Source organism: Aythya ferina (assembly GCF_964211825.1).
Source record: "Aythya ferina genome assembly, chromosome: 6".
NCBI classification, from domain to species: Eukaryota; Metazoa; Chordata; class Aves; order Anseriformes; family Anatidae; genus Aythya; species Aythya ferina.
In genome coordinates, this window is record NC_140303.1 from 2740391 (window position 1) to 2755244 (window position 14854).

Sequence of the window (14854 nt, forward strand, 5' to 3'; positions counted from 1 at the left end):
CTTAAATGGGCTAACAGACTGTTTCTTGAGGCCTGGAACAAAGAGCAGAAATTCTGCAAGTCTGAGAGTTTCCTGCAGGTTAAACATTCCTCAAAAATGTTTTTTTTTTAAACATTCCCAAGTTTATTGGAAGTCTGCAGTTTTGGTAATGTTTCACTTGTCCAACTCAACCAAAGAGGTACCATCTTTTTTTTTTTTTTTTTTTTTTTTTTTTTTTTTTTAACAGTTGAGATTAGACACTGTTAACTGGTGTGACAACGGCTTACTTTGCAACTTTGTGAAATTATCACTCGTTATTGAAGAGGCCACATGCATAAAGTTAGTTTTCAACTAGTAATCAACTAGCTGTGCTCTAAAGGCTGATATTTCCATCACCAGTGTATTTTGATGCTTTTTTTTTTTTCTCATGAACACTGTCTAAACTTCCAGTTTAGTCCGCGCTTTCACGTTGTCTTTCCAAATTATCTGTGATATAAGTGAAGGAGATTAAAAAGAAAAAGAAAAAAAAAAAGCACATTCCAAATTAATTTCTAGAAAATTACTCCTCTGGGAGTAAGACTGTGATGCAAAAGGCCTATTATCACCAAGATGTGTTTCAAATAGATGTAGTTCTGTGTGTCTCAGAGTACCAAGAACTCATTTGTACTGGAAGTAAGGAAGCAGATATTTCATGTGTTAGGCCCATGTTAACACATGCTCAGGGAGAGTTTTCATCAGGCTTGTACACAGGTAAAGGGCCATTTAAATACAATACAATTAAACGAGCCTCTGTGAACTCAGTGTTAATTCAGGGATGCTTGTCTACAAAATACAGTTCAAATATATAAATACTAGTAAATAGTAATTCACATTTCTCTCAAGACAGTGTTGACTTCACAAACAGTACTGCTCCTAATGCAGCTACCTCTTTTTTTTCTTTCAAACTTATTTAGCCTGCCAGCTCTTCCAGAGCAGAAAAGTACTCTTCTAAACCTACTTTAATTAAATTGCTTAGATAACAAACATTACATGGCACAAATCTTACTATAGCTAAGACATACCAATACTACCCAGGAGTAAGAAGACTTCATCTACTTAATTCTTCTAAATCTATGAAGAAGTTCTCACCTGATAAAAACAGGAAGGCAGTTGTGCTATCAGAAACTTGAGTGTCAAGCTGCCTGTTCCTTAGCTAGAGCTAAAGAGCCAAAGTGTGGTTAGAAATAAAACTCTGTAAATACTTTGCGATGGCAAAGCCCCACAAAAATCTAGATTCAATTTGGCTAACAGCTTTTAACAAAAGGTTCATAAGTAGAAACACAGCTGATGTTACAGATCTTTGCTCTTTTCTGAGCTTTTGGGGTATTTCTTCTTACAGTATTTTATTTTGCCCCCCCCCCCCCCCCCCCCCAGATCTGTCTGCTTATACCAGAATTTACCACTCTTGGCTGGAAATTGCTTTGCAAATTCACTAGGCCATGTCATCAGCTGCATAGCATGCCCACAGTTTACATCAAGAACTTGGCCATTTTCTAAGTTGCCCCTTTCCTGTACGTACCTTTTAAATCATTCTAATTTCTGGTACAACATCCATGAATGTTTTGTTACAGCTTGTTTTAGTTGTTTGCCATACTAAAATAGCTGTATTATCTCAAGTTTCTGGCAAATTTCTATTACATGTTGAGGTGGGTAACTGGCAGTGGTACTGAAGCATGGGACCTCTATGGCCCATGGTGCTTCTTCTGGAGTCACAAGTGTATGAAAGTGAAGTGTAAAGCTTATTTATCAAACCCTGATGCATCCCAGTCTCTACACCGTGAAACAGACCCACTATAGGAACTGCCATCCATACAAACTCAGATGAGGTGGTCTCTTGTAACAGCAGGGTCCAAAAAAGTGGAGGATTAATTTTTCCTTTCCAGAATTATTAGTTTCAGTTTTAGAGTGACTTTTTCAATGACATTAAGTTATTAAAAACAAAAAACAAAAACAAAACAAAAAAAAATGTTTAAGTTTGGCTTAGTTTAACCTGGCTATGTTGAATTACATTCTCTTTTTAGTTTTTCAAGTGCATATTTGGTCTTTTATTTTGCTGAGTTCTAGTGTTAGTCTCAATTTAATCATACATAAAAGACAAAAAGATCAAACCTGCTTTTAAATACTGCCTTTTTTTAAATACTGCCTTTTTGGACACGTTTCCAATTTCAAAAGAGCACACAAAATGCAATTGGAATTCCATGATTTCGCTGATGACAAACTTTGTTTACTTTGCAAAGTAGAGGATCTATTTATTTGTTTTTATTTTAAAAAGGCTTGCTGGCCTAGAAGTCTGAAGGTCAAGTGTCATCCATCTCTTGCTTCTCTCACTGACCCCTGTAAAAATCCATTACATTAAAAGGAGTATCACATAATTGGCTTTGACTACACATAACTAAGACAAACTTTGAAGATTACAAGAGTTTTGTGGAAGATAAACCCACTTATTAATTACTTATGAGTATGGCGAGCAGCAAGACACTCCTCAAAACTGGCAAATAGAGTTGCAGCCACGGAGACATAAGAACTGGAAGACAATGCAATAACATTGACAGAGCTGTTTCAGAGCCCAGCCATGCAACATAGTTAAAATGTGTACTGTAAAACTAAAGCATATTTGATGCATCAAGACTGCAGAGTTCCCAGAACCAGCCCACTCTCCACCCTAACCAACTACATACTTTTCTCTCTCATCAACAAGTAAATGTTTGCATCATAGAATCATAGAATATCCTGAGTTGGAAGGGACCCTTAAGGATCATCAAGTCCAACTCTTGACACCGCACAGGTCTACCCAAAAGTTCAGACCATGTGCCTAAGTGCACGGTCCAATCTCTTCTTAAATTCAGACAGGCTCGGTGCAGTGACCACTTCCCTGAGGAGCCTGTTCCAGTGTGCAACCACCCTCTCTGTGAAGAACCCCCTCCTGATGTCAAGCCTAAATTTCCCCTGCCTCATAGTCTGATGAAAAATGCTGTCTCTCACCTGTTAGTCCTGGATCTGTCATATACTGAGTCTCCAGCACATCAAACATTAGAGGTGCTGAAGAGTGCAAGGTTATCCTGTTGTATGATTATTTATGTCACAAATTTCAATTATTTTTGTGGAAGGCTGCCTGTAAGGATGTTGACTTATGGAATAAAGTAACTTTCAGTAATCCTGTTAAGTGGAGAAGTTATGGAGGAAGCAGTAAAAGTAATTATAGATATGTCAGATTCCTTTTAGGATAGAGTACAAGAAGAGATACAAATACATTTCACAAATGATGTAAGCACAATATAGTAAGATTCCTGTTTAAGAGCTGTACAGAAATTGTCGTTACATCTCTCACTGTGAGGTTACAGATCAAGCTGTACAGCAGCAGACAAATTATAAAGTTACTTTTCTGATGGGTGTGCACAGCACAGATTCTGGAATTTCAGTTTCATTTACTCAAAGCATTCAGACTAAAAACATGATAGGTAATTAAAAGAAGTTTTCTTTTGCAAGGCAGAGTTTACCTACAAATATTTATTTTTCTCTTATGACTATTCCAAATGAAGATGAGCTGTTTTCTTTGTAGAACAAGGTTTATCAGTATTCACATGGAAAAAACAGTATACAGATATAAAGAGAAATAATAAAATTATCCATAAGCAATGCAGCTTGCTTTCTGTTTTGTGATTATTTTTGAGGGCTACACAGGAAAAGTGAAAGTAGTAAGGAAGTGTGCAGTCAGCTAACAGAAATTAGGCAGAGGAAACTGGCATAAAGCAATAACAAACAGTAACATAGGAATAAACTTTTAAAGATGCTTAAGTGTCCTGCTCTTACTGACCTCAGAGGAAAATAGACCCTTTTACACCTTTCTGATTCTGATCCTCTAGTTCACTTGATGCTGGGTCTCGATTCCGACACCTTGCTATGTTAAATAACTTCTAATGTAGAATTGTCCAGGATCAACTCTATTCTTATGGGAAGGTACTGTTCTGTGCACTTGTGGCACTGAAATCTAGCTAACAGCAAAAGCCTGTTCCAATCCAAATTCAAACTGAAAGCCTCCCACAACTGCTATCAGTTGAATTAATCAAACATAATTTGAATAAGATGATAAGTGGTTAGGTAGTGCAAGGCAGGAAACACCAGAATATTTTAGAAAGGAGATTTTATTTTAATTTTTTTGAAGAAACAAGTTTTCTGAAATACAGAATCATAACATTAACACTAAGATTTTTATTTTAATAGAAAACTCAGAAAGATGTAATATCTGCTTAAATACGTACCTCCAGATTCTGCTGCACATTGCTGTAACAAATTTATTAGTCATAGCTCATTATGGACAGATGGTTCCTACAGCAAAAATATAGAAAAATAATTTGGATTCAAGTCTAGAACACCTGTGACTTTTCATGTGCAAAAAAATAAATCCAACTAGTCATAGAAAAGTGGCTGATACGTATGGAGAAAAGGGCTGTGCATGTGAATAGCCATGACTATATACAATCCAAACTTGAATGAAATTAGCATTTTCATAAAAATAGTTTGTCAATGAAAATACCAATATGTAATACATTTAATACAATTTATAGCTACGTTTAAAGATGTCAGTTTATGGAATAATAAGCTAGAATCCAATGTACTGCTTTTTCAAATTTTTTCATATATAGCAATACTGTGTGTATACAGTGTGCATGTATGTGTGTGTATACATGCACACAGATGCATGCACAGAAAGAAAAAGGTGTATAGGGATTGTAGAAAAATTCTGTAAGATTATTTGATTTCATTGCAGACCGCAGCACACAGCCATCCTGGCATCCTTCTAACACAGACTGCTCAAAAAAAAACAACCAAACAATGTTGACTGGTATAACCACGTATCTACAACAGGTCTTTTGCTGTTGTGACATCAATTTATTTTTCCAATCTGGACTTTATTCTTCTAAGAAGTAAATGCTGCTTTGGTAAGATTCTGTACTGTCATGACAAAGTAACGGTGAACATATTGGGCAAAGTCTTTGAAGTATAATTTTAATAATTAGTAAGTAGTAAAGATACCAACAAGTTTTAAGCAGCAACAGATTTAAAATGACTATGTTCTGACTTATTTTCTTCACCAACAAGCATCTTGAGCAAGAAACTAAATTGAAGAGATTAAAATTTTTCTGCCTGCCTTCACTGTGACATTTTAAGCCACCAAAGTCACAGCTGGCACCGAAAGAACAGTGGCATCAGCGGAAACCTCCATCCTTGCTGGGCATAAATTGCATTGTGACATCCTGCCAACGCTGCCTCGGAAAGGCCTGTGATCTGTGGTGTCTGCTGTATGATGCTTCCGTCGTGTCTTTTCCAAATGTGTCAGATTCTCTGTGGTCTTTGCAGTTGCGGACTGCTCTTGATTTTTCGTAGCTCCTTTATTTTTAGGTCTGAAGCTGTTATGCTGCTGTCTTCTGTGTTCAGACCTGGAACCACTTTTTATATTACTTTGATCTGCCTCGTTACAGGCACCTTGCGACTTAAGAGATCCATTGAGACGGATATTTTGGTGCTGTGTGTTGAATCTTCGTCTCTGACTAGAAGGCCCATTCTACCCAGAAAGAAATTGAAATTATTGAAAATAACTGTTAGATCATCTGCAATCTTCTACAGGACAAGAAATACAGCAATCAGAATTAACAGAAATTGCAGAATAAAATTCTCAGTATAACTAGAGAGGGAAAACAATTTTGAAACAACACAATGACCGAACTACGAGTAACATACTACATCTGAGTAGCCTGGAAACATATGTTCACCAGAGATGCCAAATTAAAATCAGCCATGATTCAAGAAAAAATGGAAAAGAGAGATGAAGTACTTGACTTCTCAACAGCAGCAACTAAGAGGTATCAAAGAAATTGTCACTGACTGTTTTCCTTTTTTTTTTTTTTTTTTTCTAAAATACCTTGTCTAGTGAGAAGTACTGTCTAACTACTGCAAGACAAACAGAAATTAACATGTAAATCAGTCAAGTTAAGAAACCACATGTTGGGAGAGATATCCATTGTGATATCTTGCTCAGAGAAAGTTTTGATCAGTAGTAGGAACTGGATATATTACTTTATTCGCATAGCTACTAGGACAGTTGATTCCATACGTGCACTGACATTGTGTGTTGCTCTTATACTTCCCTTCACGCACCTTTTTAAGCCTCCAAAAAAATGAGACAAAATTCAGACCAGCTTTAGTGGTAGCTTTACCTGAGTAAGCACAACAGCACAAGAACTGTATGAACTACCTTCATACTACCTTGAAAATGAATCCGGAAAAGACATACTCACGTTTGCATATTTTTGAAAATTATGAATTAAATATATGATCTACAAACCAGTATTTGATTTTGTACTAACGACTTCCAGTAATAGTTGTTAATCTGATTTTTTTTGACATCGTCTAGCTTAGTTCATAACTGGTTTCTTACCTGCTTATTTGTTGGTATTCCTTGGGAAGAAGATTCTGTAGGATTGGAAGAATAATGACTTTGTACTTTAGTGTTGGGTGTTTTGTTATCAGAGTTCTTGGCATTACTAGAGGACTTTCGAGTGTGTGTATTTTGCTTGCCCGTTGTTGCATGTGAGGTCACTGAAGACAGCACTGAACTACATGGTGTTCTTGAGGAATAATTGTTCTTTGGGTGAGAAACTGTAAAAATTAAAAAAAAAAAAAAAAAAGTATTCTGTATTACCAGTTAAATAATCAACATCTAAACATAATGCTGTATTCTCATCCTGCTTACAGTTACTTTTTGTAGCATCATTCTAGCCTTACTTTAGATAATGAAGTAAGTGAGATAACTAGGGTAAGAATTAGATCATACTGTTTTACTTCTTTGAAACTGCCTCATTAAGGGGTTATGGAGACAAAAAAGCTGGTATAGTAGAACCACACTAAAACTAGAACAATTCTGTTTGTACTGTAAATATGAGGAACCATTTTCCTCAGGGCACCTGCCTAAAGGTTGACCACAAATAAAAAATAGGGTCTCGGGAGCTACCTTGGTAGTTAGAACAGACTAGCTTGTGACTATACCAGAGGGCTTAGAAGACAGTCTATTATTTTAGCACTGTTTAAAGATGTATTGTGCAAAGATCAGAGTTGTCTCAAAGCCCATGAAACCAACAGTTAAAATGGACCCATTGCCTATCCTACTAAGTATTTTCAGCTCAAATACAAATCACGTAACTGTTATGGATGTGCTTTATATGAAGGTGTATGTACTTCAGCAATTTTTATATTTTTTTTTGTCAACGATGAGTATGAAAGCCCCACTGACTGCCAACCCACACCTTTGGTTATCCAAGAAAACTCTTCAAAATTCCTGGCAGCTATTGGTTTGCTTGCAAATTTTAACCAGTTGGGCTGAACCCACATGCTGCTGGACTGCCCCTCACACTGCTGTTCTATCAGTAATGCTCCTAATTGGATCATTATTCCTCCTAAATGAAGAAACATTGGAAGGAAGCAAGTGGTATGCCAGTAACTCTCTACTGTTTGAGGTCAAAGGAAGTTGTGCCTGTAGACACCATGCACTAATTTGATTCCAGATCATTCACTGATCATGGAAAGCTGAAGACCCTGGAGCTTGCAGGCTACATACATACTAGCTGCAACACAGGTAATAGCCATAAAAACTTCCTTAGTATGCCTAAATATTTTTAAGAAGAAAAAAAATAATCTAGTGGCTGTTGCTCTTTCTAAAGAAGTGGTTAACAATGTTTGTCTACCATGGTAGACATGTTTACCATGGTTATCTATCAAATGAACTGAATGCAATGCACTAATCCCCAATATATAGACCACAGTACAGTCAGCACTATCAGAAATCACTATTGCTCATCTCATATTTCTGCTCCCTACTTAGTATTTTGAGACACAAGGATTTCTTAAACAATTCCATATCTAGATGCGAAGTGCACCAAACAAATCCTTTACTCCTGCCTCTCTGCATTTCCACAAGCAATTCAAGATGTCTGCTTCTGTGTAATGGCTCCTGGGTAGTCTCAAAAAGGATTCTGAGGCTATTGATGTAAATACAGCTCTCAACTTTAATTTGCTGTTTTGATTTTTCTGATTACAGAATTTCCTTGTTCCCCTCTAGCACAGATGACGCAAACTAGAAAGAGCATTTTCTGTGAGACACCTGATTTTTTATCTAATAGGTACTTCTATTTTTCTACTTTTAGGACAGTAATTTTAGCAACTGAGAACCATCCTTTTTGTTTGCTTTTGTTTTTTGTTTGTTTTTTAAAGGCTCCTACTCACTTATGCTAACATCAAATATTTCTCTCAATAGGTGTCTTCTTCAAAGGCAAAGATGTGAGATAGCTTATTTCTCATTTTACAGCAGGAACATGATATTTGGAGCAGAAAACGAACATGAATTTCCAAGCAGAACAGGAGGTGGTTTCCAAAGAGTAATATTTGGCTCCTGGAAAACCCAATAAATATGGCTATAAAGTTGGGAACTTGCTCCTTAGCAGGAGATATGTGAATTGGTCTCATAATACTGTGGTCACACAGAGAAGCCTCCAATTTATTAGTTAATCATAAGTAACTACCAAATTTGAAAGCTCCCTACAGCTGAATTGCTTTTTAGATGGAAAACTCCAACTCACCTCAGTAATATTGGTAAATCTCCGACAAAGACGGCAACTGTGCAGATGGTTTGTTCAACACATGTACAGTGAATTTAGTATATTGCATACTGTAAAAGTGCCCAGTGTATATTCAGTAAGACTGCTGCATACCATTCCAGAGTTACTACACACACGTGTGCTGGCATTACAGATGCCATTATTTCTGACCAGCATTTCCTGGATAGGTATGTGGGACATGACATTCTGAGAACTTGGGTGTGAGGTATCACCGGCACTTACTCTCTCCACAGAGCTGAATCTGGGTCTTCAGTTGTTCTGTATCACAGGAAAATCGTGCAGACCTACCCAGCTCTTCATCATATTTCCGTTCACTTACAAAGTGCTGCAAAAATACAGGCAGGTTAACAGCAATTTGCATTCTGATCAAAAGACCATATGGATGGTATAAAAAAACAATTGATACTCATCTTAAGATCACATTAAGGCTCAGCAATCTCTTGACATTGTCCTGTACACAGGATCTTTATGCAGAACCAAACATTTTCACATCCTTACCAAATGACAATTCTCACAGCCCAGTGATGAGTGGAGTAGTCCCGCATGTGGGAAGTGGGTCATTTCATTTGATCACTGAACCTGAAGCTATCGGGTTTACTTGTTAACCGGGTCTGATAAATGATACACAAAGAGCTCTACTTGTGAAGGGGATAGCTTACACTTCTCTGACAGCATATGCAGACTGCTCAGATGTCCTTTAATGCTTCAAGAAGGTATGTTTTCCCCCCAGAAAGCTAGTTACCCTTTGGTTCATAGTAGGTAGGTAGGAGCAGACTGGGCATTTTAACAATACAGTGCTTTCTTCACATTTGCACAAACAGCTAACATAACCAAACAGAAGCAAATTCCTGACCTTAATTTCGGCCCTGAGTTCAGACAGTTGTGCTTCAGCCATCTGACTGGCTAGGTCCGTCAGTCTCTTCAGCTCTTCAGCTTTCTTCTGCCGAGCAGTCAGAATTTCCACTACCAAATACCAATAGTCAATAATTATTGCTAGGATGCTAAATTGGTCTGTAATTCATTTCTTTTTTGGCATTAACACTACATCATGAGGCAAACACACACACCACATTTGAACTAAACAGAATATGATGCTGCTTGTGCAGTTTATTTAACCAAACTGCCTAATGTTGAAATGATCTCAAAATAGGATATCTATCACAAAGTAAAAGGTAATGTTTAGATAAAAAGGGGCAGAAACACGTTGTTTTCAATTTTCCACTGCCTTAAGTACAAATTCAGGAAGCCTTTCATTTAGACACAGAAAGAAGCAGTACATTTGCTGACACAGCAGCCTATTTCTGAAGACATGCTGCATTTTATGAATACAGGGGCTTTTTAGCTCCCCTGAAAAAAATCTGTTCGTATATGGTTTATGTTTAAATCACAGGCACTGCAATTTTACTTTCAAGTACAGAATATACACAATTGCCATTTCTAGGTCAAAGCACTATTACAAAGGCCACCAGTCCTAATTAAAAAATAACTATTCAATACTGCCCATCTCATATGCTTCTTATAAGGAAGTGGTGAATAGCTACATTTAAAAAGAAAAGATTAACTGTGAGTCACAAAATCACAGTCCATTTACATTCAGGATGATGTGATATATTACAGTTTTGGTAGAAAATTAACTATATGCAAATACCGCTACCTACATGGTGATTTAATGTAAAAGGAACAAATGATTGATTGTCTGGTGGGATCATCACTTATGGCAGAGAAGAAAGACAGTGTCTAAATGTAAAACAATAAGAAATCATAGTCTTTTGTCTAGAGCTTATGCGAATAATCATGGTAAGGGGGTGGCTGCTGCTGTAAAGCTTCATAAGGCCACTGATTTCATTACTGATGTTGAGACTTGGGCTTCTTTGACTTCCTTCCTTTGCCACAGAATTCCGGAGTGGTCCTTACAAGTCTCTTAACCAGCTCATACTTTGTAATGCCTTTTTTTTTTTTTTTTTCTTTTTAAGGAGAGAATTAATGGTATTTCAGAATTTATTTCTCAACCCACTATATTTAATTGCATGGGAGCTTCTTTTGAAAGTACAGCATAGTTCAGCAAATGCAGGGGAGAGTGGTGTCTGTACAGCTGTATGGGAGCAACCATGCTGCAATAGAAGAGTGTGTGTTGCACAGGGCAGGGTTTACAGAAAGTGAAGGGGTGGCTAGAGTTTCCTCAGACCTGTTGGTTAACCTATGCCTATATTACCTACTTATCCTAATGACAGGCGTTTATGTTTCTCTAACTGACCTTTTCAATTCCTTTTTGTGGAACATGGTTTACAAGTCTGAGAAACTTTTATCAGATTAAATCTCAGCATGAGATGCCAGCCAAGTATCCAGAAATCACAGAATCACAGAAATGTCTAGGTTGGAAGAGACCTCCAAGATCACCTAGTCCAACCTCTGACCTAACACTAAACAGTCCTCCACTAAACCATATCACTAAGCTCTACATCTAAACGTCTTTTAAAGACCTCCAGGGTTGAGGAGGTCTTTTAAGACCTCCTTAAGGTTGCCCCTGAGCCTACTCTTCTCCAGGCTGAGCAACCCCAGCTCCCTCAGCCGCTCCTTGTAAGACTTGTTCTACACACCCCTCACCAGCTTTGTCGCCCTTCTCTGGACTCTCTCGAGCACCTCTATGTCTTTCTTATAGTGAGGCGCCACACCACCACCCCTGCTGTGCTGCCTGTCCCTTCTGAAGAGCCTATAGCCAGACATTGCAGCACTCTAGTCATGAGAGTGGTCCCACCACATTTCCGTGATGGCAACCAAGTTGTAGCCTGCCTGCTGCATGATGGCTTCCAGATCCCTCTTGTTTGTTGCCCATGCTGTGTGCATTAGTGTAGATACACTTCAATTGGGCCATTGCCTTCTCCTCTGGCCTAGCCATTATTCCCCTTGGCACACCTCCAATAAGCCTTGTTTCAGCCCTGTCCCCCTTCTTACCTAGCTTAAAGCCCTGCCAATGAGCCCTGCCAGCTCCTGGGCTAGGATCCGTTTTCCCCTTAGAGATAGGTGGGACCTGTCTGCAACCATCAGGCTGGGCGCCGAGTAAAGCGCCCCATGGTCAAAAAAAAACCAAAATTTCTGTGTTGGCACCAGCCTCTGAGCCACGTGTTTATCAGGTGGACTTTCCGTGTCCTGTCTGTACCCCTCCCTGCCACTGTAGGGATAGACAAAAACACCACCTGTACTCCTGCTCCCTCCACTAATCGTCCCAGCCCCCTAAAGTCCTGTCTGATAGCCTTGAGGCTTCTTTCTTCAATGTCATCACTGCCAGCCTGGACTATCAAAAGAGGATAATAGAGGGGCGAACCAGGTTGGGAAGCTTTCTGGCAACATCCCTGACCCTGGCCCCAGGGAGGCAGCAGACTTCCCTACGGGTAGGGTCAGGCCGACAAAGAGGGCCCTCTGTTCCCCTGAGAAGAGAGTCTCCCACAACAATCACCCTTCTTTCTTTGTTGGTGCAGGCAGTCCTGAGGCGTGGAGTCGACTTCTTCACCCTAGGCATCCTCCTGGGTACATTTTCCACCTCAACTCTCTCAAGATCCAGGGCCTCAAATTTGTTATTTAAGGACACCTGGGAAGGTGGGGCCAGTAGGAGTGGGCGTTGCCCAGGAGGTCAAGCAGGGAAATGATCATTTTGTAAGTTTTCTCAGTATTAACAGTAAGAGGAAGATTACCCACATTAAAATAGTCCTCCATTGCAGCAAAGAGATATGAAAATAAATAATAATGTAAATCTTGGTTAGCATGTTATAGTCCTACAACAACTTCCTACCTCAAGTTTTGAAGGCCTACAGGCCTACAACAGGGTTGAGAGACAGCAGAAATAACACAGTTAAAAGACAGGCAAGGAGAACACCCAATGTCATATGTGGAGTTAGTACAAAAGTAGGGAAGTTGAACCTGCCGTGCGTGAATACAGCACTTAGCATGACTGTAAATAAGAATAAGCTTTACTTTCAAAAAAAAATGACTATTCTCCCCAGCAAGACTAATGAATTGGCCTTAATATACCATCACCCCTGGACTGTGAATTTTCAAAATATTGTTTATGCAGTTAGGGCTTGGATTTCTGTTTGCTGACATCAGTGGGTGTTTTTCCATTGGTTTTCCTGGGCATGCCCTGTAGCCAATTATGTCAGCCTTCGCAGGTAAAAACCTACTGACACGTTTCCATTCACAGCTCCTCCACAGAACAGCACAGAACTCCAAATCCACATTTACAGCATGTTGGCATTAGAGAAGTTAGCATACAAAATTCAAAACAAACTAATGCCAACTGTTGCTGCAACAACTCATACTTTTTAGTCTCTATGCATATATAACTGCAAGAGACTTAGCTGGCAACAGAGGATTGATTTTTTTTTAATCTCTAACTAATATATGTTTGTGAACTAAAGGAGAGTTCTAAATGCAAATGAAGCATTCATGAATGTTGCATGCATCTGGAACCTCCTCCCCCCCCCCCCCCTTGGAAGAGTCTTAATCTCACAAATCAATGAAAGATTATATGCATGCATGGCAGTGGTATTTCATCTATCAGGCAAAGAATCATTCTAACAATACTTGGGTTATTCTGTACTTCTTTACTTATTTCTGTTGAAACACATTCCATTGACTATGGGTCCACAAATACCATATCTCTGATGGGATATATGACAGATACTGTGGTATCCTGATGCATGCGTCAAATTGCCCCTCTCCCAACCCACAATACACACACATACATGTACACCCTATGCAAGAAACAGAGACGCAAAAGACTGAAATGAGAGAAACTCCCAAAGATTATTAAGAAAACAGATTCCAGTAAACATCTGTTTTTTGATTTTTCTTGGTCTAATTCATGACAGCTATGCAAAGCCAGAACAACCTGTTCCTCAGTAACTTCCAGCATTCTAACTCATATATATAAGCAAGCAAACACATCAAATAAGAAAATAAAATGAAGTACTCAACAAACCATAGAAATGAGGTGAAAATGTGATCAAAAGCTCTGGTAAGTAAACAGAATGAATAAATATTTTTAATCTAACTTCATGCAAACTTTTGGTTTATCTTAATTTCATAATACTGAAACTTTGATGCATAATCCTTACAGATAGAAACTATACCAAAACACCTAAGAATATGTGTACAATGAAAGATACAGGAACACTGCTAACTGAATTGACGTATTATGTAGATTTTCTGCCAAACAAAACAATTTTTTCCATGACTATACCAGAAGTTCCCTGACACGCTTTGTACTTACTGGCTTCTTCTTTAACTTTATCGATTTCTGCCATTAATGACACTTCTTTGTCTATGATGCTGAAAAAGGAAAAAAAAGAAAACTGCAATTTAATCCATGCTAGATCTCCACCAAAATCAAAAGCTAAAGAAAGGCTTTCAGATACTAGTTATGGCAGTTTTGAAATTAGTAAGATTTTAAAGAAATGGAAGACTACAAAACAACTAGGCAAACTCAGTATATAATTAGTTACAATCAGTGTGTGTTAATTTAAACAAACATTTCACTGGTCTGCCCATTTATCTGCAGAAATGTGGAAGTCATTCTGATATGCTTCTTCCTCACTGCCTAGGCACAGCAGTTCTCAAATGACTAAACAGTCTCTTTTCTAATTAAGCCAGATATACCACTGTTGCTTGCTACCCAAGTTAATACAACTTCATTTTCAGTGCTGTACTAAGAATAAAACAGAATTAAAGCCATGTGGAAAAAGAGCTCCTTCTCTTCCTATAGAGATATCCTTGCAAAATATGTCAGGGTAAAATAAAGTGAATAAGCCTTGAGAGAGGTCAGCTTACTCAACCACCAAAGTCTGGAAAGGATCAGTTACCCTTTCACAGGACCTTTCTGAAGATCTCACAAGCTTCTCCTTTTACAACTCTCTGGTGTGCAATCCCTGACAGCAAACTGATCAAAGTTTTTATCGAAGTGCAAATTGATCAGGCGGATCTACTGAGGGCAGATAGGGGGTCTGGTAAAACGTTCATATCACCAAGCCAGCAACATTATTCAGTGAAATAACAAAACTGCAGAATGCTCTCCAGTGGGCAATGCTCTGGTACACCACTCCAGCTTCCCCTCACAGGATTATTCTTACTCATATTCACATTTAATAAACACCACCAATGTTAATGGTGCTTTT

At 38.4% G+C, this 14854-nt stretch overlaps 1 protein-coding gene across 7 annotated transcripts in view; it reads right to left on the minus strand.

Annotated features, from left to right (window-relative positions):
• Positions 1 to 4144: 4144 nt before the first annotated feature.
• The window catches only part of SPATS2L (spermatogenesis associated serine rich 2 like), a 146299-nt gene continuing 135589 nt past the window's right edge, over positions 4145 to 14854 (minus strand). For all 7 annotated transcript variants that reach the window (XM_084523490.1, XM_084523495.1, XM_084523489.1 and 4 more), the window contains 5 exons: positions 13954 to 14012; positions 9541 to 9650; positions 8910 to 9012; positions 6455 to 6675; positions 4145 to 5581 (listed from right to left, as the gene is read on the minus strand). In XM_084523490.1, coding sequence (XP_084379616.1) covers positions 5183 to 5581; positions 6455 to 6675; positions 8910 to 9012; positions 9541 to 9650; positions 13954 to 14012 — 892 coding nt within the window. In that variant the 3' untranslated portion in view covers positions 4145 to 5182. The remainder of the gene's footprint in view (positions 5582 to 6454; positions 6676 to 8909; positions 9013 to 9540; positions 9651 to 13953; positions 14013 to 14854) is intronic.